Source organism: Heterocephalus glaber, unplaced genomic scaffold (genome assembly GCF_053883595.1).
Source record: "Heterocephalus glaber isolate CG9 unplaced genomic scaffold, H.glaber_assembly_v1.0 deba00001460, whole genome shotgun sequence".
Taxonomy (NCBI): Eukaryota; Metazoa; Chordata; class Mammalia; order Rodentia; family Bathyergidae; genus Heterocephalus; species Heterocephalus glaber.
In genome coordinates this window covers 10,761,078-10,785,564 of record NW_028258307.1, presented here as the reverse complement: position 1 = coordinate 10,785,564, position 24,487 = coordinate 10,761,078, and the positions used below count along the sequence as shown (strand labels likewise).

Sequence of the window (24,487 nt, the reverse complement as noted above, 5' to 3'; positions counted from 1 at the left end):
CCCTCCCGTGACCTCAGATCAGAGATCTGGTCGGAGGACTTAAGTGTCAGGGCCGTGAGGGGGCGAAGATCACTGCTTTGGAATTTGTAGTGAGTGAGGGGAAGCCAGGGATGATCAACACCGAGGGGAGATTCCCACGTCCACAGCCAACTGTACCTGGCATCAGAGTCTGCTTTGCACTCAGGAGCTCCCAGCCTGGGTAGACACTGCCCAGGGCTTGGTAGTGGTCACAGCCAGGGTGCCCTGAATGCACCCTTTGCCATGAAGCCTTTATGACAAAATCATATACACCAACCTGCACTTTTAGATCCACCAACAGAGTGTGCTCCTAAGGACCAAAAACCCATCACAAAGCAAAAAAAAAACGGAGAGAAATCACCTGCTTGGATCCCACAAAGCTCAGGGCCAATGAAGCTCACCTTTGAACCTGCCCCCTCTCTGTGGTGTACTCGGAGTTTCCATTACAACCTGAGATTTGCAAGAACATTTTATTGTGTTGTGGTATCTCAGGAACTTAGATAGTGCTAGTATAGTGTGTCAGGAGTGATGACAGAGATTACAGTGGTTAGGAGGCCTGCAGGCACCATGATTTATGGGTACTATCTGAGCTGATCTGAGAAGGAATTTTACCTTAGCCCGGGTTTGGTTATAATTTTCCAGAATAGCTTTCACTGTAGGAATCTAAATACATCTGAATAGCTTCCAGGTTTTATAAATTACAACATCTGCTCCATCTGTTGCAGGAACTTGAAATTTCAGAGTTAGCTTGTCGGTAAAGGTTGTAGGGAGACAGAACTCGTTTCTAGAGCCAGTAGGATTCTGCCAATCATATTTTCATGAGCCTTTCATTCTGAAGGGGGATTTCTCGTGCCAGAAAAGAATATGAGGTTTGGTAAAAAAAAATAATACAGTTAATGTTAAGAATTTCTTACAGTGAAAGCTACATTGCCATTAATCTCCTTCAAAATACTCCTTCTTACTCCAAATCCACTTATCTCACCTTTCTTGGAAGTTTCTGAAGCAATTCTGGGAGTCCTCTTTTGTGGGTAGTTGTCTGTTCTAACTGCCTCAATGTCCTGAGTTGATTCAAAATGTTTACCTTTCACGGTCATTTTGACTCTGGGAAAGAGTCCGAAGTTGCACAGTGCCAGACCCAGTGAATAAAGTGGGTGAGGAGCCACTGTAATGTTTTCATGAGTCTGCCTTTCCATTGGACGTCAGGTAGTCAGCAGTAGCAGTCACCATATGTTGTGATCGCTCCTTATGTCCCCGCTTTCTCAGTCTAATATGGTGTCTTCAGACCTCTATCACAGGAGGTCACTGCACAGCTGGTTGCTTGTTTCTGTGCTTCCACTTCTGGTTGCCACGTGTAACTTATCAGTGGCACCAGCTATGTTTGGGAAGGTGAAATAGACCAATAACATGAGCAGAAGCCTCTGTCTCCTGGACTCAGCCACCATTTGAACCCCTTAGAGGGTCAGCATCTGCATCGGGAGGCTTGCTCGGGCCACCCAGGTCGGTCTACATCTTAGCAGGCCAGTCTCATGAGGGAAAAGGCAGGCAGGCAGCTGGGGGGATATGTACCATAGACACGCATCGACATCCAGCTGAGTCAGTGCAGGAGAGCTGGGCACATGGAAGAGATGACACAGATTTTCTTCTGTTTCAGCGTCTTTCCTTCCTGTGCGCAGACTAAGGTGCTGAGACTTTCCCCAAATCTTAGCGCTCGACCTGAGCTCTCATACTGGGCTCAGTGTGGGGGACCTGCACCCCCACCCTTCTGAATGGTGCCTGGGAGAAGAGCAGGTGGCGCTGGGGGATCATCTTGGCTGGGGAGAACAGGCAATTTATCTCCTCCTCTCATTAAAAGTCTGTTTACAGAAAAGAGAACAGAAATGGTTTCATTTTACACTGTACTATAGGAGATTAGGGTTCACTTCTTAATTACTAAGAATTGGAAGGCCTACCCATTGCCTTTTCATGAGGAGGTTTTTTGCTTGCTTGCTTTCCTAATAATGAGGTACTAATCACTGGGGAGCTAATTGTGGAACAGGCGAAGTCCAGAGCTTCAGTTTACTGAAATGGAAAAGGACGTGAAGGGAGTGCTGCTCCTTCCTCCCAAATCAGAGCTCACTGAATAATTCAGCAAGTTGCTATGTTGGTGTTCCTTTTGTATGTTTACAACATTATCTATTCATCTGAAGAATTACAATAGGAATGAGGGGAACTTTGGAACATGAATCAAACCTCCTAAGTTGGGGAAAAGCTGGTGCAATTCATGCATCAAACTGACTCTCTGTATATTCTTATGCATAAGAAGTTACTCCTTCATATGTACATATTCCTGTAGATGCCGATGGATGTATGCATGGAGGAGCAATTGCAGTGGAAGGCATTTTGTAGACCAGAGTCCATCATGATTGTGTCACTAAATTGCTGAACCTCCTAGACCAGGCCATGTCACCTTTAGCACTATCAACACTGTGCACTGGCTACATCTTGGTAGTATGAGGCTGTCCTGTGCATTGAAGGATGTTTAGTGGCATCCCTGGCCTTTGTCTACTGGATGAGATTCCCAGTCCCATCCATGAAGACCAAAAATATCTCTCAGACATCATCCTGGTTGAGAGCCACTGTTCTATTCCAAGTGACATCATTGTCTAAGCCGCTGAGTCCTTTGTCATCAGTAGACTGTGAGGGATTGCACAGAGCATCTTAAGTCTCCCTCCAATCTGACAGCACCCCTCCCAGTGTGACCATCAAGGTGTCCTGCCATGTTTGGCTCCTGAGCTAAATGCCACCTGTGCATACAACTGGGAATGTGTTCTCCTTAAAGCTAACATAGCTCTCATTTTACTATCCACTTGCCTGTAGAATCTCTCACTTGTCCAGTTATCAAATGTACCTGAATATTTTACTATATTCCTAAACCCAAAATATAGTTACAGTGGCTCTGGTTTTTTTTTTTCCACTAAACTTTATCTATAAAGAAGACAACTCAGGATTTGGCTGAAATACCTGTTTGTTTGTTTTCTCCTTCCCACAGGAATTCTTACACTAAAAAAAGCAAATGAGCTCCTGAGCACAGGCGTGCCAGGCAGTTTTCTGATCAGAGTCAGTGAAAAGATCAAAGGCTATGCCCTATCCTACCTGTCAGAAGAGGGCTGTAAGCACTTCCTCATAGATGCCTCTGCAGACTCCTACAGCTTCCTGGGTGTGGACCAGCTGCAGCATGCCACCCTGGCAGATTTGGTGGAATATCATAAGGTAAAGTGATTCATAAACTCAGTTTGCTTTGTAAATTACTGTCCTACAGCGGCTATAACAAAGAAAGGCAATTACAAGCAAAGTAATTGAGATCAGTCATGAGAGGATTCATCTTTGATAATTCTCTCCAATAATAAGGATTCTTAATTGCATTTCTTTTATCACAAAACCTAGTTCTTCCTCAAATACTCAAGGAAACCCCACTGGGGCAGAGACTATCAGAGATGCTAACCAAGCTGTGCACATACTCACCACACCTGAGAATAGTCTTAAGTTAGAATTCAAGCCCTAGAGAAAAAGACAGCATGGAGATGAGAATCTCTTTAAAGGGTATCATAAACCAGCAAAGCTCTGTATAAACCAAGGATTGAGGAGGTAGCAAGGGCACCCACAGTGCAACCCATCCTGACTCTGTCCTTCTGGTTGACAGGAGGAGCCCATAACCTCCTTGGGGAAGGAGCGCCTGCTCTACCCCTGTGGTCAGCAGGAGCAGCCCCCTGACTACCTGGAGCTCTTTGAGTGACAGTGTCCATCCGGGTCACCCACGACTTTCGGCTGGGCTTTCCTCTTGACTTTTGTGTATGAAGCCAAAGTCACCCCGCAGTGGAGCCAATACAGAAAGTGTCCCTGAAATCCTCCTTGAAATCTCTCTTCTGCACAGACACTGGAGTCTAACATCAAGGAAAAACCACCTCTGTTTCCTCTACACTCTGAAAGTAAAGACGGAAGAGTCCTGATTTCAGCCATGACCTAACATGAAGGATGCGATGTTAATAATGGACATAATATAAAACAAACACAGAAGAAACTGCAACCTTTTAGGAATTTGAGTGTTCAAAACCAGTAGCTTGTGTGAACTTTTTGTGTGACTTCTCCATTCCCTCTTTGTATCTCAAAAGAACTCAGGGCCCTGCTCATATGAAATTCCACCTTGGCATGGGAATGCTGACAAAGAAGCCCTTACTGTTGGCTGCCAGGATCCTCAAAACATACCTTTCTCACTATGGGTATGGGAAGCAGAAAAATAACTCACAAGTGTAAAGCGTATTGGACATTTAAAAATGTAGAATGAGAGGCTTAACACATATAAAATACATATGGATTGGAGTAAAGCGAGCAAGCATCTATAAGTTTGTTTCCTCATTCTGAGGAATGGGGACAGTGCTTGTGCTGTCTCAGTGATGCATTGACAAAAACACAATAAGTCAGCTGTTTAGATACTACTTGTGGGTCGGATCATTTCCCAAAAAGATACCTTGGAGTCCTAACTCCCTATATGTGACAGTGACCTTGTTTAGACAAGGTCATTGCAGATGGAGATAATTTAAGATGAGGGTAGGACCTAAATCAATCGCTAGTATCCTCACAAGGAGAGAGAGATTTAGAAACACAGACACACATGGGGAAGATGGCCATGGGACAACAGAGGCAGACAGGAATGCTGCTGCTGCTGGGCAAGGACACCAGGGATTAGGGGCGACCCCCAGATGCCAGGAGAGAGGCAGGGAGCAGATTCTCTCTAGAGCTTTGGGAGGAGACATGGCCTTGTGGACACCTTCTAGCTCCCAGGACTGAGAGAGAAAAAATATCTACTTTCAGTCACTGAGTTTATGGTAATGTATTACACAGCTCCAGAAAGCTAATACAGTAGCTGATGTAATTATGAATCTGCACACCTCATAGACTCATTCATAGCTGCACAGTCATAATGAACTAAACATGGGCGATGGGAAAACCTTCCAGCTAAGTAGTCAGCCAGGAGTCCTATGTCCCATAGCACTGCTAACCACAACCTCTCGCAATCTGTGGTTGAACACTCATCAAAGAGGACAACTTTGGACAGAGACTGGGAGGCTGTACTGCTCAATATCACTTTTTTTTTGGAGGATGGAGATTTACTTATAGCACAGGCCTAACTTCATGCATCAGCATTCATTAAAATTGTCTCTCTGATGGTGCTGCAGTGTGTTCATGACATTGTCAGTTGTGTGGCACACTCATGCCCAGTGTAAAATGTGACCAGAGAAGAGGCTGGTGTGTGTTTCAATGAAAAAGCTTTTAAACATACCATGGTTAATTGTTTCTTGAAGTGTTTCCCATGGTTTCTATGGTTAGGGTTTTATAAAAACTCTTAGCTTTTGTACCTGTGAGTCAACCATTATGCAGAAACCTCCCTTCTGTTGGAAACTTTCTGTTTCCATCTCTTCCCACTATTTTCTGTATGATTTTGGACCAGTTTCTCTACTTCTCTGTTTTTGCTTCTGAAAGGAGACATTTTAAGCTGGGTGGTCTTTATTATTTTCATCCAGCTCTCAAATCTTAAGTTGTATTACTCACTGAAATGAATGAAATAACCCTATAGTCACAATAGTTATGAAGATGCATAAGATTTCAGCATCACATAAGTATGACTAGGTACACCTACACTACATGATGGAAGATTGAGAAAACAGGAAATGACCCCACTGAACTAACCTAATATTACAAGGGAGAAGGTACTTGAGTTTTATACTATTTTCCTGTTGATGATTGATACTCAGAGAAGTAAAGTATCTAGTGTCTGATGATATGATGGCCAGGAGTAATGCTTGAAATTCTTTGGGAAAGAGAATGGTTTGTAAATTCAGAAATTGACTTAAGTGGGGTTAAAGAGGCCAGGATTCAGTGTCTAATTCTATTGATGGTCCAAGGTGACATCCAGACCCTGGCCCTGGTCTCCTCTTTCTATTGCCTTACAAGCCCAGCTTCCTGACTCACCTCCCCAAAATCTCTTGGTCAGGGATGTTGCTCCCACGTTACTGCCCAGGTTCTCAACCCCAAGGACTTCGACCTGCAGACTTCAGAGTCTTTGAGTCTGCTCTCAAATGCTATTCTATATCTGAGCTGATTCTTCTCTCCCTCAATAAGACTCTGGAATCTCCCTCCTTCAGTTATCTCAGGTTTTCTGGTCACTGCTTTTGTATCACCAGAGCCTCTCTCCCAATCAGATCATCTGTAGGGCCCCTAGTTCTCGTCTCCTGCCCTATCCTGCCGTGCTAAATTGCACAGGAAAGCTTGCTTGTCCCTTCATGTCACCAGTAATGGTAGGCTTTGTCAAGATGTGTGAGTTGGCTCCAGCCTTGGCCTGGGAAGTGGAAAAGCACAGGTATAGTTAGGGAGAAAGAGGATCAAGAGAGAGAAAACATGAAGACGGGGAATGGACAGGCCACCAAAAATATCTCCAGGGCACTTATATTTCAAAAGTTGCCTATCTGAGCTAATGCTTTGGAATCAAACTACCCTTTTAGTATAACAGCATATACTAATATGACATGAAATTTGCTTTTAGGTTAAAAAGAGAAAAACTTTTGGCTTAAATTTTTGCAATTGCCCCTTCTATAGAGGTATCTTTCTTAATGCACTAGAATCCCAGTATGTCGCTTTCACACACTCATATGTTGGGGCCCCTGCTATTTGGTACACAGAGAAGATGCAGTGGTGGTTATGGGATATCATGGGTATATGTCCATGGGAACTTATTTGCTTTCATTTTTGTTGGTAACATGGTTAACACTTTCAAGCCAAAGTACATGTCTTTCTTAGAACACAAGTTCTGTACAATCATATCTTTCAGTCATACTTCTATGCGAACCGTGTTTTTCTCCTCAGGATAGCTATAAATCTTAGCTTTCTCTTGGCCTTCTGTTTGAGTAATCTCTTCCTCGTCGTTTTCATTTATTCTTTCTGATGGACTTTAGAACTGCTCGTCTCTGTCATTTCCACACAAAAGATTAAATTTTCTGCAATATTAATTCTGTACTTTTGTATCTCCAGTGTGGATTTTAGTACTACCGTTACATTTCCTGTTTAATTGCCATCCTTCCTTCTCTCCTGATGTAGGGATCTTTACCTCTCACTGCTGCCCAAGACTGGAAACTACCAGGAAGCTTAAGTAAACAAGGTACTCTCATTTTAATCTGTGATAAAAAGATTATCTGATAATTAAGTAGCTGGATAGAGAGAAAACCTGGAAGGTGCGGGTTTGGATCCTACCCGTATCATTAGCTATGTGGAATCTTGAAAAAAAAAATATTAGTAAGCCTGTGTGAGCTTCAATTTCTTCATCCCTAAAACAGGAGTTATTAAAGTCAGCTGGTTCTGAGGATTAGGCAAGAAATGTGTTAAGTGCCTGCCATAGAGAACTATTTCCCTGAACAGTAATCATTCCCAGGGAGGTGCAGGGCCAACAAGGCCAGCATCCATGCCCGCCAGACCCTCTTTATTGACAGTTTATGTAACCAACAGGATGTGAACCCAAGTGGCCTACTTCCTAGAGTTTCTGGGATGATTTTTAAGTAGAAAATGACTGACAACTCCCAGGTGACTGGTATCCTAAAACTGGCCCTTCACAAACTGACTCAGTTGCTCATGGATTACTGATCACAAATCCCCAAATGTTTGCCTCCCTTTTAGAATAGAAGACTTATTACTTTGGGACTTACTCTGTCTGTCTCGCCAGTAGATTAGGTGGAGCCAGGCTAAGCCTAATGGCTAGTGGGGGTGAGGCCCCATTGCCTTTGTCCATCTGAGTAACCTTTGGATTTTCTTCTGCTAGCAGGATGCACTGTATAAAGTCTTGTCATCAATTGTGTCAAGAGCCAGTAACTCCCCACAGCACTGGGCCCCAGGAACCAGACACAATGGTGAATGCCCTCTCCTTTGAGGGCAGGGAAACTGTCTTAATGGCGTGGCAGAGCCCTAGCAAATGCTTCCCAACCAGGCCACTCCTATTTCTGACAGCCCCACACACCACTGATCTGATTTTCACCTGGTTTTATTTGAGGTTAGAAACTAGAAGAAAGAAAAGTTTGTTAAATTAAAATTTCCCTTAGCCTTTGCTTGATTTTGAGGGTTTTTCTATTTGTTTGATTTTTAAAATTCTTTTCAAATGGGCTTCAAAGCTTTATTGTGCTTTGAATGTCACTTACTGTTTTTAAACACAAGTTGGACAGTGGGGTTAGATGCTACAAGGTCAGGACAGAGGGTGAGAGCTGCCTGCACTCTACTTACTGTAGTCCAGCCTACGGTGTTGGACTCTCTAGCTGCTGAGAAATGAGAAACAAGTCCATGTCACCAAATGGCCCACACCAGCTCGAGGCAGAGGTTGCAGGAGGTGGCCTGGCCATCCCTGACTCTCAGGTGACTGTGGAGAAAGGCATGTAGACCACTCTTCTCCCCAGAGTAACATCTGCCCACCCAGGCTGTGACCTTCCCCATGCCTGCCCTCCCTTTTACTCCACCTCCAGTCTCTGGTCCACTCTTTCTAGAACTGCCAAAAAGCCAGATGCAGCCCAGGGGATCCAGAGAGCACGTTGTCCAGCGCCTCAGCAATGCAGAGAACATCTGAAAGGCACCTCTGCCGACAGGAAAGAACATATTCTGTGTGCTGGAAAAAAACACCACCCAAAACCCTAACCAACTGGCACAGTCCTCACAGCTTTGGCAGCAGCAGCAAAGCCCTGGGCCCTGCCAGGAGAAATAGCTTTGAATTAAAATATAAAGCTGATCAGAATATGGATCACACAAAGCTGCCAGGTATCTGATGTGTGTTGTGCAGGAAACACACCCATCCTACTGAGAAGCTGCCCAAGGTCATTAGCTCCCCTAAACAGCTCTCAGAAACAGTATTAGGTCCTATTTTTTTTTTAGGTCCTTTTTTTTTAAACACAAGTAGTCCCACTTGCTCCCTGCTCCTACTCAAGAAGGTTTTAAAATTTCATATCTTGGAATTCTGCATGAGAGCTGCTCCTGGATCACTGTGTTAACAAATTTTCATTCCTTATTTGGACATCTCAGCAGGGCTGGAGATGTGGGGGCAGAGAAATGGTGGGAAACCAAGGCAAAAAGAGGACAGGCTCTGGACCCTTTCCAAGGCCAGAACTCTTTTCTCCCCCTGGAGTCGGCCATGGGATAGAACGATCACATCACATAGGGCTCACTTGATTCTGGCTGAGCCTCTTTCTGGACAAATCTTTTAACATTTCCAAACTTCAATTGTCTGCACCAGGAAAATGGAAGTAATGGTATTGTGAACATAAGGTTCCTGGCTATATTCCTTAATTCAAAAACATCTAATGCCTCCCAACTGCCTAGAGAAACCCTCAACTCCAAATTATTGAGCACAGAAATTAAGGTAGAAATTATCCATTGCATTTTACACTCCTAGTACTCTTCTCTGTGGTGTAGTGTTTTCAGAATGACGAAAACAATCTCTAATGCATGGTTGGTCCATAGTGGCCCTCTGATTTCATCCAGGAAGTGCTGGGCATATTGAGCTCAACACTTGCCAGATACAGTCATAAATGAGGAGTTGTGTGCTGAATACTAACTAGACATACACAACTGTGTGCCTGTTATGTGTGACATGTCCTGAATACATTATCCATATTGACTCATATAACCTTCACAATAATCCTATTAGATGTGATTGCATTCATTATTTATTACCCTGACTGAGAAAACTGAGGTACAGAAATATTAAGTGACTCATTTAAGATCATGTAAGTTTCAAGTGAAAGAACTAGAATTTGAGGAGCGGCATGGTACACATGCCTGAAATCCCAGCACTCAGGAGGCTGAGGCAAGAAGATCCCAAGTTCAAATTCAGCCTAGGCCACCATAGCAAGGCCCTGTCTTTAAAAAAAATTGGACTGTGGATGCAGCTCACTAGTAGAGTGCTTGCCTGGCATGCACGAGGCCTGACTTCAATTTCCAGTACCACAAGAGAAATGAAATAATATATAAAAAAAGAAATAAAATTTACAGCTAGGCACGGTGGCACATGCACCTATAATCCCAGCACTAAAATAGGGGTATCACAAATTGGAACCTAGTCAAGGCAACTTAGTGATTTAGAGAGTCTGTACAAAGGCCCTGGGTTCAATCTCCAAGTACCACAAAAAACCACAAACAAACAAAGATTGGAACTTGAATCCTGGTTGTCTGGCTGGAAAAGCCATGATGATATTAACCACCCACTGTACTGAATTCTGGTAAGATTAGATAAAATTAGACATCAGATGATTTTTCTTGAAAACAAATTCATAGAGCAGGTTCTGGGTACTTATTTGCATAGGTCAGATTCTCTCATTACTGATGTGTGGAAAGAGGCAAGTTGACCACATTATGACTAGCAAGAGGGGCTGGAAGGTAGAAAACTGGAGGCAAAATAGCACAAGGAGGCCGGGTACCTTCCTTGGAGGCAGTGGTGTTGGTAAATAATTAACAATAGGTTGGGGGGAAAGGTGTGTGTGGGGGGGGGTAGCAAGGCTTGATTAGTAAGTAGCATTTGCCAAATGCCAATATGCATGGCATAAATACTACTATGGCTTATTTCAAGATGCCAACCTGTCTTGGGGGAGAAACTGGGAAAAGATGCTAATTGGCTCTGATGCAGCTACATCAGTGCCAGTGGGGGAGACTCCAAGAATATTCTAGACTCAAGCTCAGAAAGATATTTGGTTAACAGGCAACTGATAGGAGGTAGATACAGCACGAGTGTGCAGAGTAGGAAAGGGTCTGCACCCAGCCCAAGCCTCAGCGTTTCCTGGCAGCATCCTCCCTGTGCAAGATACAACGTGCAGAGTCCTTCAAACTAGTTTCATTACTGCTTTCCTTTGCTGTGTGAGTTTTAACTTTCAGCATCCTATTTATGCATCAGTGGGGCCTTTTCTTTCACTTATGTCTCAGGCAGACCATGGAGACAGATCACTTGCCTGTATTTTCCAAGAGCCTTGTCCTTCGATAAAGCTGCTTTACCTGGCTAAGCTTTCAAAAGAAATAAAGAATCGAGTAGGTTATTTACCTCTTTGGCCACTCTCAGTAATTTTTAAACCTCAGTTCTTATCCACTGTCCTGGCCATCTGTGCCATGCAATGTAAACAAGCACAAAGGGCTGATTAGCCTGCAGAGCACAGGCCAGCACCGCAGAGTGGAGAAACTCTTAGACCCACCCAATTTCATGGTGTATATATTTGATCACTGCCACCAGGCTTGTTGGAAATGCATCCTCCTGACCCTGGTCAGTCACAGATCCATCCGGACCACTGTTGGGACAGGCCAGACAGTGTCCTGAAGACTCTAGTATCACCACAGTATATGAAAATATTAAGTACAGAGTGGAAAGGGGCCTTGGAAAGCACTACTGCTTTTCTGAATTTCCTGTAATTCAAAAGGCCAAGTACAATGTATCAACAGTTCAGGCTTTTCATTACGGTCTTCTTCTTCCTCTTGGTTGGTGTTGATTCCCAGGGACATCTGACAGTGACTGGAGGCAGCCATTTCCCTTCTAGGTGTCTAAAGACATCACATTACAGTGATATATGCATACCTGTATTTACAGCAGCACAATTCATAATAGCTAAATCTTGGAAACAGACTGTACGTCCATCAACAGATGAATGGATAAAGAAAATGTGGCATTTATACACAATGGAAATACTAATTTTCATAAAGAAAGTCAAATTTGAGTCACTTGTAGGAAAATGGATGCACTTTGAGACCACATTGTTAAGTGAAATAAATCAGAAACACAAGCTTAAATACAGTGGACCCTTGACTTATGAACTCAATTTGTTCCTGGGGGCTGGTTGTAACTCAAGTTGGTAAACTGAAAGCTCAGGCTCCTCTACACAGCCTTAAAAGTCTCTCTCCTGTATAAGGGCAGATCTCAATGTCCTTAGAGAGACATTGGCCCAGGATTTCTCAATTAACCCCACAAAGGAAAAGGATGTTGTAATGTTCCTTCCAGAACTCTTTAAGGATTAAATCTGTACCTGGAACCACCTGGAAGCACAAGTGGCCAGCATTTGATTTGTAACTCAAGACCCATAACTGAAGTTAAAGGTAAAATTCTGGTCATAACCCAAGTTGTTTGTATGTCAGGCTGGTTGTCACTCAAGGGTCCATTGTATTGCATGATTTGACACATATGAGAAACCCAAAATACGAACACAGAGAAAAATACAAAATAGATAATATCTCTCCCAAATGGGAAAGCAATCAAGGGATGGAGGGAGGTGGGGAGGGCAAGGAAGGAAAGGGGAGGAGAAAAGGAATTAAGATGTGCTCTGTACATGCAGCAACTCCACGCAAGGAATGGGGATGCCATCAACCATGAAGGGGGGGGGAGAGGAAGAAAGAGAGAAAGAGAGAGGGAGAGAGAGAGAAAGAAAGAAAGAAAGAAAGAAAGAAAGAAAAAAGAAAGAAAGAGCGAGCTTCGCAGCTTTGTAGGAGATACTTCCTGCATCTATTGGCTAGAGGCCAGGGAGAAATGCTCTTAAATGTCCTACAATGCCTAGGACAACCCCACCAATCACACCCACCAAGGAGTTATCTTGAGAAGTTCTGATTTGTGCGTAAAAAATGCTTTCCAAAAATTAAAGACATGGCATTATTATTCCAAGAAGAAATCAAATCCACAAATCATATTTTATTAGCTGTGCAATGCCACCTTCTATTCATGTCTTGCGTTTTAATTAAATTTTATGAACTATCAGTACAAATCAATACAATGCCTTTTCTTATACCAACAGCTTGAATGCTCTTGAAGCTTTTAAACAATGAGTTTACTGTAGGCAAATAGAAGGAAAGGAATCAGAGAGATAATTAGCTCATGCACCTGGTGCTGGCTAATAAATAAATAATCCTCACATGGATGTAGAAACCACTCAATGTTAACGGTACTTATTTTTTTAAAAACACTTTGAAACTGTAATAAATGCAATATTCAGAAGCCTCTTGGTGACTGAGTAGAACTGCTTAATTTTAAAAATAATTAAGTTACTTCCACCTAGCCTGGGGTGAGTGAACATGTAGCAAAAACTTCCATCTCACTGGACTCTGGCAGGTAGATTGAGTTTTTTTTTCTCCTGCTTTTCTTCTTATGGAAGCCAGAAGCCAGGAAGAGCACCCTGCTTTGAAAAGAGATTGTTTGGTTCGTAACTTTGGTTTATTTCAACAGGTAAGAAAGTGACTTTTAAATATATCAAGGTATCATCAGTCGGAATGCATTTCCTTTTCGGTTAAGGTCAAAGTGTCTTCTCCTTTTCCTCCAGTGTTCAGCTGTTCTCCCTCCTGCACATTCTTCAGATAAAATATCTACACACCTCTTTCTCAGTGGCCCCAGCTGGGCTTCCCCTTGGTCTCAAGGCCCTCAGTGCCAGACAGTATCTACATTTGGCAAGTCCTCGGATGTGCTATCAATCTATCAATCTGATCTTCTGAGCTGAAAGTTCTCACAATGCATCTAAAAAATACCTTCTTAAAAAACATAAACATATATATGCTAACTTGTGCTCTCTTAGTAAGGCTTGCAAATTGGTAATTAAATAAGCAGAATATAACTCACAAGCAAAAAAAAGTGCATTTTTAAATAAACAAATAGAGATGGTTAAAAAGATGACCAAAAAGATAAGCAGATTATTTTTGGTTAATCTTGGGGGGAAATGACACAGTATCTATGCTTCCTGCTCCATCTGGTCCATCTGATTTTGCCTGCGGTCCTCATGGTGCTCATGAGAGTGGATCTCCATGTTGGACTTGGTTTCTTCTGCAACCTTCCGAGACATTGGCATTCCTACAACTAAAGCCTCACTGATAGAAGAATCATTCATATAAGGAGAAATGTGCTTGCCTTTCACTCTAATGAACTCTTTACAAAACTAGTCTTAATTCATGAATATTTCAATAGGCATAGAAAACAACAGATCTCATTTTGTTGTACACACAATCAAAACCTGCTCACCATCAGGCTTATCATCTCCCAATCATTCTGCCTTTGTCACACTTCTCGGGTCCATTTGGGTTATGTTTGCAGGCACAGTGGAGATTTTAATTCCTCTTGCATAAAGCCAAATAGAGAGAAATTGAAGGCTCTCTGTTCTCATCTCCTACTAATCCGTCAGATTCTTTTTGCGCCCTTTATGGCAGTCTTTTCCTTGTTGCAAACATTATTATTATTATTTATTTTTGGTAATTGCAAAAGGAAAAAAAATGTCTCTCCGAATCCAGCCCCTAGGAGTTTATGTTTTTTTGCTGCTGATCTTCTGTTTCTGTTTGCGAAGGTGAGCCTCTATCTCGTGCCGGAAGACCAGCATCCCCAGCTGCCCATGGGACGCCTCGTTCATGGCCTTGGACTGCATGCACATCTTGTACTGCTCAGGGGTCAGCTCATCCACACAGCGCTTCTCGTGCCACAGGTGGAAGAGTCCCCGAACGGGAGTCCTCACCACTATGAGGTTGCTATGGAGATACTTTCGATACAGGTGCACGTCCTCTCCGCCCCAGCCTTTGATATCCAAATCAAACCCACCTGTCGGAGAGAACACACTGTTTAATAGCACCATAGGGGCGAATCTTACCTATCTTGGGTCCCCCACACTGCGCAGGTACAGAACTTTCCATGAGGAGCCATTGCGGGGTGTGCTCTACAGCTCCTCCAAGTTACTGAGTGGCCAACAGGTCAAGAGAGCCTGGAAATGCCCAACAGAAATGAGCTTCCTGGCAGACAGCACAGGTTTCTGGAGACAGCAAGACCCTGACCTGGAGCTAAGAGCTTCAGCAGCATCCCTACTTTTGAACTTGAAACCTCCCAATGCAAATACTTGGGCTTCTGTCTGGATGTGGCAGGCAGAATATACAGGGGCTTCCAGGGCATAGGAATGAGAGGAGATTTCAGAATGGAAGGATCATGCCCCCTTAAAAGCTCTTCTTTTCACAGATGGGAATGGCCTTGAGAGACTGCTTGATGGTAAAGTGAGTCGTTTTAAGGGGACTGGCCTCAGAGGTGGTTCTGATGTTTTACCAAAGAAACTGTATATAATGAATCCTACTGCAAAGTCTGTCATGGTCCGCTGAGGTCTCATCTTTGTAAACTTTGTAGACATCCTTCTCTAACCTAAGGCCCAGTGGGTCCCATGTAGAACCAAAGAAGCACTGGCTTTTTTGTCGTTGCTCCTTTCTCATCTAGGAGATTTATTCAGCTCTTGCAAGAAACGGCAAAGTGATTTTCAACATCTCTCCTCAGACACTCTCCTGTGGGTCTTTCACTCCCTGCACACTCCAGTCACGCTGCTCTGATTATAGCTGTGGCTGCAACTGGGAGCAGGGCTCAGGCACCGGAAACCACAACCAACCAAGGAACCCCTGATGACAGGGCTGATGACTGATGTGGCCTCTCAGTTAGGAGGCAGGCAAAGAAAAGGGACCAATTGTGACTCATGGGGCCAGAATTTGTGTCTTAGTCCTTTTAGAAGCTGCCACTTAAACGCTCAAATTTTAGGTTTTTATCTCTCAGTGAAGTATCATAACCAAGTAAGGTAGTTATGTATGGACCAGTGCTTGGATAACTGTAGGCGATTTATTACTGTTACTATTATCATTATAGCTTATTAAACACAAGGCGCACAAGCAGTACAAGAACAAGGCACCAATAAGTACAAGATTGCAAAGATGGGGTCTACCAGGACGCAGAGCTCTGAGGTCACAGCAGGGGCTTCCTCTTGAGGATGGGCGCCCTTCCCAGCCTGCCACACCCCATCTTTTGGAGCACAGTGACATTCATCTTTAGGAGAATCCAATATGATAAACATATCAGGATGAATCCAAATTTGATAAGCCTATGCATCCTCACAGATCATCTCTTCACAAAGAGTGAGGAAACGGTTTCTTGAAATGGGAATCTTTGGAAAATGTTGGTTAATATCATTTTGGGGAATCTGAATGGACATAGTAATTTAGGACTATTTAGAGGCATCAAGGAACACCTGTGGTCAGTTGTTGGGTGTCCTTAGAGCAGCCACCACTCAGACCAGACCCCAGTGGTCTGGTACCTCTTGTGGGACTTAACCTAAAGGTTGTTTGACCCCCCTCTGCCCTTTCTTCCTCTTTCTCCCTCTCTCCCTCCCTTCTTTATTTCCCTCTCCCTGCTTCCATCTGTGGTCTTTCCCCCGTGATCTGAGATAACAGGTACAGCATATACCACCATGCCCTCCCTTTGTCTTTTCCCTTCCTTTCCTTTCTCTCCCTTTCTTCCTCCCTTTCTCCTCCCTCCCTCTCTCCCTCTGGTCACTCTCTCCCAGAGCCTCACCCCTGCTAGACAAGGGCTCTACCACTGAGCCACACCGTCAGCCCTTCTATTTAACCTGCAGTCCAGGTCATTACTGAAAAAAAAACCACCAAAAAAACCCTGAGGCTGCTCCTATTCCCTGCTTTGAAATCAAGAAGTTTAGAAACTCCTTGGCCTTGGGCCTGAGGCAAAGGTGGGAGACAAGAGAGAGCAGAATGCAGTTCCTGGGGGCCTTGGAAGAGGCACTCCAGAGCCTCCCTGGCCACTCAGAGCCCAGGTCCAGGTTCCCAGCTGGTTATTTCTCCCCCTAGTGGTGTGGAATCCCATTCTGTTCTCTGCAGAGGTGTACGCATAAATACTGCTAAGGGGAGGTGGTGAGGTATTTCCAGGGGCACCCTCTGTGCTTATGCCATGTGCCTCACTTGCTGTGTGGCCTGGGGTGGTCCCTCTACCTCTGAGAGCCTGGGTCTGTTTAGCTGAAACCTGCATTTTTGCTCTATGCTCTGGAAACTCATGGATGTGTATACACGCGTGAATGTGTGTATGTAGTGGTACAACCGCACACTCAGGCTGGGCTTGGTGACATCTAGAACTTTTCCCACATTCCAAGAGACTCAGGTGGTCTGCACAGGAGGGCCCCCAGCCAGGACCCAAGCTGGAGCAGGACATGCCCAAGAATTGGCCTCAAAACTGCATTTGTACAGCACAGGGTGATATCTGGGGTCAGCAAGGGATGCTGGTGGAGGTTACAGGGACAAAAGTGCTGTAGACTCCCAAGGCCCCTCTCATCTACCCTGCAAAAGTGACAGGAGGAACACATTTTTAAAGGAAATGGCACCACCTTGACCACCAACTCCTGAGAAACCTGCTGGATTCCCTCAAGGGCTGTGTGCGGAGCGGCCTCCAGGTGGCAGTAGAGATGCAGCTGTGTCTCACCTATGTTGATGAAGTCTGAGCGATACTGACATGTCATCCCAAATCCAAAGTCTCTCCAAAATCCAGTTTCCTTCTTTATGACCTGCAAAGAAAGCACGGTCAGACTGGTGCATAAAACAGAGTATTCACAAACTCACGTGAACAGCATCCCATACAGAGCCCGGCCCAGTCCTGAGAAACAGCCAGCCACAGTCCCGAGTGGGAAAGAGATGCACCCGAGCCCATACAGACAGGAGCACTGTAACCTCACCCGGCCCGGAAAAGGGCCTTGTGAATTTTGGTTTTGGGATCTCTGGCTGGAATGTTTCTACACACACACACACACATACACACACACTGGCCCCATACCAGTGCCAGCTAGAAGCCCAGGCCCTGGCCCCTCACACAGGCCTGGGCAGGGAGTCAGCACAGGCTCAGGAAGTTGAGAGAAAGGATAGAGCACAGCCTGGAATTCAGCTGCCCTGGCACAGCCCACAAACAGGACTCCCTCGAGGAATAAAATGATGTCCCCAGAGACTGTACAGTCGTGTCCTGGCTCTCCAATTCTGCTACCTCTCTCTCAGGTAGAAAAGGGACACTCAGAGGGCCAGGTTCTGAAGAAAGACTCAGCTCATCCACCCCGACACAACTTTAGAACCCAGCTGCTCTGGAGGGCCCACACAGAGGTGCCGGCCTGCAGGGCGGCCGAAAGGCCATCCAAGCAACAACTATCTATTAAAAAAAAAAAAAAAAAAAAAAAAAAAGACCTGGCTTCGTTCAGTCTCTTACTTTGCAAGAAAATTTCCCATAGATTTTGCCAAGGTAGCGCAACATTGGGAAATTTTTATATATTTTTTGGGCAGAGTTGATTCTGGGTATTGTTTTGAGATCAAAATAGTTATTTTTTGGGATTTGTTCTTGTTGTTTGTATAGGTGCTCCAAGAAAAGAAAGTTTCTTTCCCTGGCACAGAGCAAGGGAGGCTGCAGCAGGGGCCCATTCTGGATGTCTGGCTCTGTTGGCCACCAATCTGAAATAGCAACATGACAGGGGAGAGGGGCAGCTGGCAGAGTCTTGTCCAAACTTGACCACTGATGAGCCTTCTCACCTCAGGCAGGTCCCAACACGTCTGCAAGCCCTGGTTTTCTCTGCTGTAAGATGAGGGGGGTGAGTGAGCTAAATCACCCCCAAGGATGGTTCCACCTTTAACATCTGAACATCATATCGCTGTTATTCCATCTTCTGGAAGCTTTGACATGGCATAAATTATTTTTGATGAACAGCTTGAAGAGGGGTTGAGGAAGCTTAAAAATTCTTTTACACTGGAACCTCTGAAACCATCTTATTTTCACCACAAGCTACAGGTAAATGCTGCCTACACGACTGTTAATGTGCATCGAGATCACCTAAGGAAAACCTGAGCCAGTGAGGTTTGTGGACCATGTTCTCCTATAGTCATATTTCTCCAAAACCCACTTCAGACAAATGGCTGTGTACAATGCCTCCCACAGGACAAGAAAATTTCATTAGTGCCAGCTGGAAGGATTCTTCAAGGCAGGAAAGTCTGGAAAAATCTACACTGGGTCATCTTTTAAAAATGGATTAGTACTCCCTGTGCTGGCCTGGATGCAGACAAGTCCCTCTAAGCTTCTGGACAAAAAGGGAGTTGGAGAGAAGCTCTAGTGTCCAGACTTTAGCTGTTTGGCTGAGGAATACATGGAATTTCAAAAGAGAAAGCTCCACACAGGAAAGGCAATTGCCCAGGGATTGGGAAGAAGAAAGAGAGTCTCCCAAGACTCTGGACTGAGTCCATGTAGTGCCTGACAAGGCTGAACAAGCTGAAGGGTGACCCTCACCTGAGGACAGTGTGACAGTGACACACTGATTTATGACCTGGGGAGCAAGCTATAGAAACAGGTACTAAAGTTGGGTTTAAAGCTGGCAAGCTGCAAAAAGCCGCTATGTAAAGGGCTCATTGAAATACAGCCCTTTTGGAAACCCATTTGGTTGTGCCCACAGCATATAATTTAGGGCAAGATGGAGTTCACTTATTAGAGGTTCCGCCACCGCAGCTGGCCATGCTGCTAACTGGAATGCTGCCCTCACCAAGCAGCTTAGTGCAGTGAGCCTCTTGAGCTCCTGTCCAATACTGCCACATTCCCACAGAAAGCCCTGCATGGCTTCTGGGTGCAGGGAGAATAAAATCCTTTAGTTCTCTTGGCCCTGCCTGCCTCACCCCATTCCCCTCCTCTCATTCTCCCTATTATACACAGCCCTGTTCCCACCCCACCACCAAACTCCCTAGGGTCACAGGCATCCATGGCAGGACCCCTACAGTTCACTGCCTGGTCACCCTTCCTCTGCTGCTCAGAGTAATTATCCTGATCCCTCTGACCAGCGTCGGTACACCTGCCAGCCACATGTCTCCCTCTCCCTCTCAGCCTGGTCTGCCTTCTCTGTAACACTCATGGCTTCCTGAAGATACTGCTGATGCGTGTGCTGCTTCTCTGTGGGTGGTCTTCAACCATCACTATGAGTGAATGTAGAAGTCCAGTCTTGGCCTCATTGGCTGCTGCATCTCCAGCCCCAGAACATTGTCCAGCACACAGCCAACAATCCGTAGATACTTCCTTGCTGAACAAAGGGGGTCCAGTCCTGGGCAGAGGTGGTTCCCTCCCAGGGAAACAGACATGCTTCAAGGAGGAGACACTGTCGGCAAGCACTTCAGCAAAGGACAGGAAATCCAGGGTGTCAACTCTCAGAACCGTGTGGCTCTAGATCAACAGGCAAAAACTGTTTTCACTTTCTTGGGGCCTAAGGTAAAGGGCTTGGTTCCTCAGGAACTTTGCCTTGGGCATAAGGAGCTCTACTAGGATGCTCTCTCTATTTGAGCATCAAAATACAGTTACCAATGGGGTCAACAATGCAGAAGGAGAAAATCCTAAAAAAAAAAAAGATTTAATTTGAAAAAAATCTCTTCTTGTCCTGAATTATACTGTCTTCAAGTGCTATTATTATAATATTATTATTATTATCTTTTGAAGTACTAGGGATTGAACCCAGAGGCACTCTGAAACTGAACTATATCCATCCCCAGCCCATTTAAAAATTTTTTAATTTTGAGACAAGATCTCATAAGTCGCCCAGGCTGTCCTTAAACTTCTGATCCTCCTGTCTCGGCCTTCCGAGTTAGCTGGGATTATGAGTGTGCACCACTATTCCGGCATGCCAACCTCATCTTTATAATGTGTTTCAAAAGCCCTGGCCTCATCCCACTCTCTTTGCACGCCTTCCCTCCCCACCTCAGAGCATGCAGGGCCTGAGTCCTCTGCAGAAGGACAGTTATCAGGCTGGCTTTCCCACAGGAAGTTTGCAGAGCCACAGCTCTGTGGGTGATCCACATGAAGGGTGATTATTTTCTGTTAGGACCAAAACACAAAGCACAAATCAGCGTCTCTCCCCAGAGCTGTGGAAAGTGTCCACCTTGCAGTTGCACAGGGAGCTGGAAGGCAGGCAGCACCTGGCTGCCTTAACGGGAATGGGGCTGCCTTGGACAACTGCCCATGAGGCAAGCTGGACCCTGAAATAGTAAATAACAAACACTCAGGCAGAGTATCTCCTCTAAAGCAGGCTTTACAGAGCCCCAGGACTGGTCTGGCCAGCCTTGGATTCACCAGGGACCCCTGTGAGCTGGACTGGGTATGGGGATGAGACCCACGCAGTCACACAGGGCCCCAGGCTTAGAAGACCCCACTCTTGCTGTTACTGTCTGAAAATTCTATAATACTTTTGGGAAAAGGGTCTCCATTTTCATTTTGCTCTGGGGCATATGACTTATGCAGCAGGTCCTTCCCTGTGAGCACTGAGCACCATGAGCTGTGAGCATTGCTGGGTCTGCCTGGGGACTGCACTGTATATTTTTTATTAGCCTGAGGGCTCCGTGATCACTATGCATAGGATCCAGGAGGGCTGCACGTCCTCTTCTTGTGGCCTCCTGCTACAGGGCTAGAAAGACTTGTTCACCTTCAATCAGCCTACTGCAGTCGAGTCCAGAGCAATCCTAAGATTGCTGTGGCAATCTCAGATCCATTTCTTGAAAAATAAGTACTTTGGAGCCACTCAAAGAATTCATTTAAGGATGAACTCAAAAGCCTCCTCCTTCCAGGTTTGTACTAAGTCACATTTTTCTGCAAGTCTTCTTTTATCATTATCTGCATAAAAATGATTTTTTTTTGGTACCAGGACATGAATTCAAAGCGTCCTCAGTGATCGACATGCTCAGCTCTCTTTTTTATTTTGAGACAGGGTCTCACCAAGTTGCTAAGTTGGCCAGGTTGGTCTGGAACTTGCAGTCCTCCTCCCCCAGCCTCTCAGAGTACTGGGATTACAGGCGTGTGCCAACATGCATAGCTATGATTGGGTCTTCTAGGTGTGCCATGCTGAGCAGGATGCTCTCATTTCCAGGATCTAGACTCTCTGTCATGTTCCAAGCACTCTGCAGGCAAAGGATGTATCTCCTGTCCCTCAGCACCCTCAGTCCAGGCTCAGCTCCAAGACTTGGCACCTGAGTTCCCGCCTCGGCCACTCAGCAGCTGTGGGAGTCTGAACAAGTGACAGAAGCACTCAAATTCCTCCTGGATGAACTGAAAACAATGATGCCTTACATAATGTGGGATAATGTGGGCACACAGTGGGCTCATGAAAGGGCAATGAATAATATTATTTTTGTTACTTAGTGAGTGTATGCTTTTGGAATAAATAACAATATACTGCAAGGATGTACTGGATGGACTATGCTCGGTAGGCAATTGTAAAAGGCTGAAGCCTGGATCAGCAGTAGTATATTGGTAGAAGGGAGTTGGAGGGGGTGAAGGCAGGAGCCAGCATACTGTTCACCCTCTGACCAGGGCAACACATGGCCATCAGGCTTAAGTGATGGGATCACCATGGGGCAGACAGACATGCTGTGTCAGACACTGAGGATACTAGAACTGGTGAGAGGGCCCTGAAGTGCAAGGACAGTCCAAGGACTAGGAGCAGGTGTGGCTTGCAGGACTGCAGCAGGGCTGGCTTGGGGGTCTATTGAGCTGGTACCAGGTGCCAGGTGGTGAGTTTATGGAGATTTTGTATGTAATCAGGTTGGGAATTTGTGGTGGACAATTAATCCCAACAAGGAATCAGGGCTTGTGGTGCCAAACTGGAGCCAGCTAGGGCCAGCTCACAAGGATGTGTGAGCTGTGTCTGGTGATGTCATATGGTAACCCAAGATAGGTCATGGTGGCAATATTTATGCCATGGAAATTGGCAAATGCCATCAATCAGGGCTCCATTCCCTCTTTCAGAGAGTGGGTTGTTAAACATTTACCAGCAGGTGACTGGCTTTATGCTATAAAGGATTTTTTTAATAGAAATAATTGGTGTTTTTGAAACATTTCTCTAGCAGAGGGTAAAGGGAAATTTGGAGTATAGAGGAGGGTCAGAATCTAAACATAGAACCAGTAGGTTCTTCCTGCAGGGACCTAATGAAGAACTAAAAATGTGTGACCAGAAGAGTGAAATGCCTAAAGGATACATTTACTTAAATTATAATCATACCTTTCTCTGCAAGTTGTGTCTACATTACAGCATTGGCAAGTTTTATCTCACATTTTAAAGCTTAAAAGATTATACGTTAGTATAAAATCCCATGATGTCACTTATTACTAATGATCTGTACTCAAAGGTAAAGAAACAAGTTGTCTGAACATACAGAAAAATCATAAATTTGTTCCTTTGCTTGTATCTGCAGCCAAACTATAAAATGACAGCAGCAATAGTCATGAGACGAAATAACCAGCACACTGACAAATGAGGTCATATTTGCAGGGCTGCTGGGGGAGGTTGTCTCTTATTTGCATAAGTAAGTAACTTTTATTACAGTCGCATTTTAGACCTGTGTTCCCCTTCATCTGTGATTCTGATGTATTCCAGGGGAAGGCTATCAGGATTTGTTAATATATGTGCAGCATCTTTTTCAAGACTGAGCCAAAATGTACCCTCAGGAGGAATCCTTTCCTAATTTATCTACCTCTGGTCATTACTTTTTATTTTATACCTTCTTATCACCTACATACTCTGCCTCCATTATATTAATTTCTGCAGTTTGATGTTCACCTTTGGAGTTTTTGTCAGGATATTTTCTTTACACTTCAGCTCTCATCTTGATCTTCAGCAAATCTATTTCCACTTCACTAGTGTGAAAAATCCTGGCTTGGGGCTGAGCTCTTCCACAGGCTAGTTGTACAATCTTGGACTAGTTATCCCTCCTTGATAGAAAGAAAAAGTAAGCAAAATCTCTCACAGAGCCCCTGAGGGTATATGAAACATTTGCCGTCCTCCAGCAGCAGGTGGATTCGCCTTTGGGAGGGAGCATGTGCTTATGAAATGCTTTGTCCAGCAAACAGCATACTCATATTTTTCTTTTAGGGTTCTTTTAGGATTGGCCAACTTTCAAGTTGCTGTGATTCATTAGCCTAAATAATCACAAATACTGAACTAGGAAAGTTATGAGGTCCGCGTGTTTTCAGAAGTAAATGTCAAAGGATGCAGGACAATTCAGAGCCTCTAGTGTGCACTCAAGGATTCTGAGTTGTTTCTGCCTTGACCACTAAGTCTGAGGATCTGAGAGACCTGCTGAAGCGGGATGTCTCTCTGACTTGCCGGTGTACCTCCTTCTCTGCAGAAGTAATAATGGAAGGATAAGACTTACAGGTTGTGAAATGAAAAGAGCTCCTTGGAAGCAAATAAAGTGTTCATGAGTTTGGACTGGAAACATTAATCACATCTGATGTCAAATTTAAAACCAAAGGAACACTGATTGATTGAAAGAAAACGAATGCTGTCTCTATCCTATTTCCCTCTTAAACTCTTAGGAAAGGAAACAAGAAGTTTCTGACTCCACGGGGGAGATACTGCTTGTAAGAAGATGAGAATTGGTTCTTGGGGAGTAAAAATGAGTGCTTTTTTATGTATGAAGCACAGATACAGATACAGCACATCGACAGATACACAGAACATCTATGATGTTAAAATATCACGGGGAAAGAGCGTGCTCTCTTCCCTGGTGTGCCACCCGGGTTGAGCCACTGAAACCAAGTGCGAATGTGAGGGAGAAACACATCCAGTTGTACACTAAGGTGCCCAAAGCATCCATGCTCTGGAAA

At 44.6% G+C, this 24,487-nt stretch overlaps 2 protein-coding genes across 18 annotated transcripts in view; one reads left to right on the top strand and one right to left on the bottom strand.

The window, feature by feature from the left end:
• The window catches only part of Sh2d4a (SH2 domain containing 4A), a 67,398-nt gene extending 55,302 nt beyond the window's left edge, over positions 1–12,096 (top strand). For 6 of the 9 annotated variants that reach the window (XM_087216886.1, XM_087216879.1, XM_087216880.1 and 3 more), the window contains 2 exons: positions 3,047–3,267; positions 7,147–12,096. In XM_087216886.1, coding sequence (XP_087073012.1) covers positions 3,047–3,267; positions 7,147–7,245 — 320 coding nt within the window. In that variant the 3' untranslated portion in view covers positions 7,246–12,096. Of the gene's footprint in view, positions 1–3,046; positions 3,268–3,697 lie in introns of all 9 variants that reach the window. The other 3 variants (XM_004848245.3, XM_087216884.1, XM_087216885.1) reach the window with 1 other exon arrangement.
• Positions 12,097–12,716: 620 nt separating this feature from the next.
• Positions 12,717–24,487, bottom strand: part of Csgalnact1 (chondroitin sulfate N-acetylgalactosaminyltransferase 1) — a 316,784-nt gene continuing 305,013 nt past the window's right edge. For all 9 annotated transcript variants that reach the window (XM_013073455.3, XM_087216875.1, XM_087216876.1 and 6 more), the window contains 2 exons: positions 17,309–17,390; positions 12,717–14,617 (listed from right to left, as the gene is read on the bottom strand). In XM_013073455.3, coding sequence (XP_012928909.1) covers positions 14,328–14,617; positions 17,309–17,390 — 372 coding nt within the window. In that variant the 3' untranslated portion in view covers positions 12,717–14,327. The remainder of the gene's footprint in view (positions 14,618–17,308; positions 17,391–24,487) is intronic.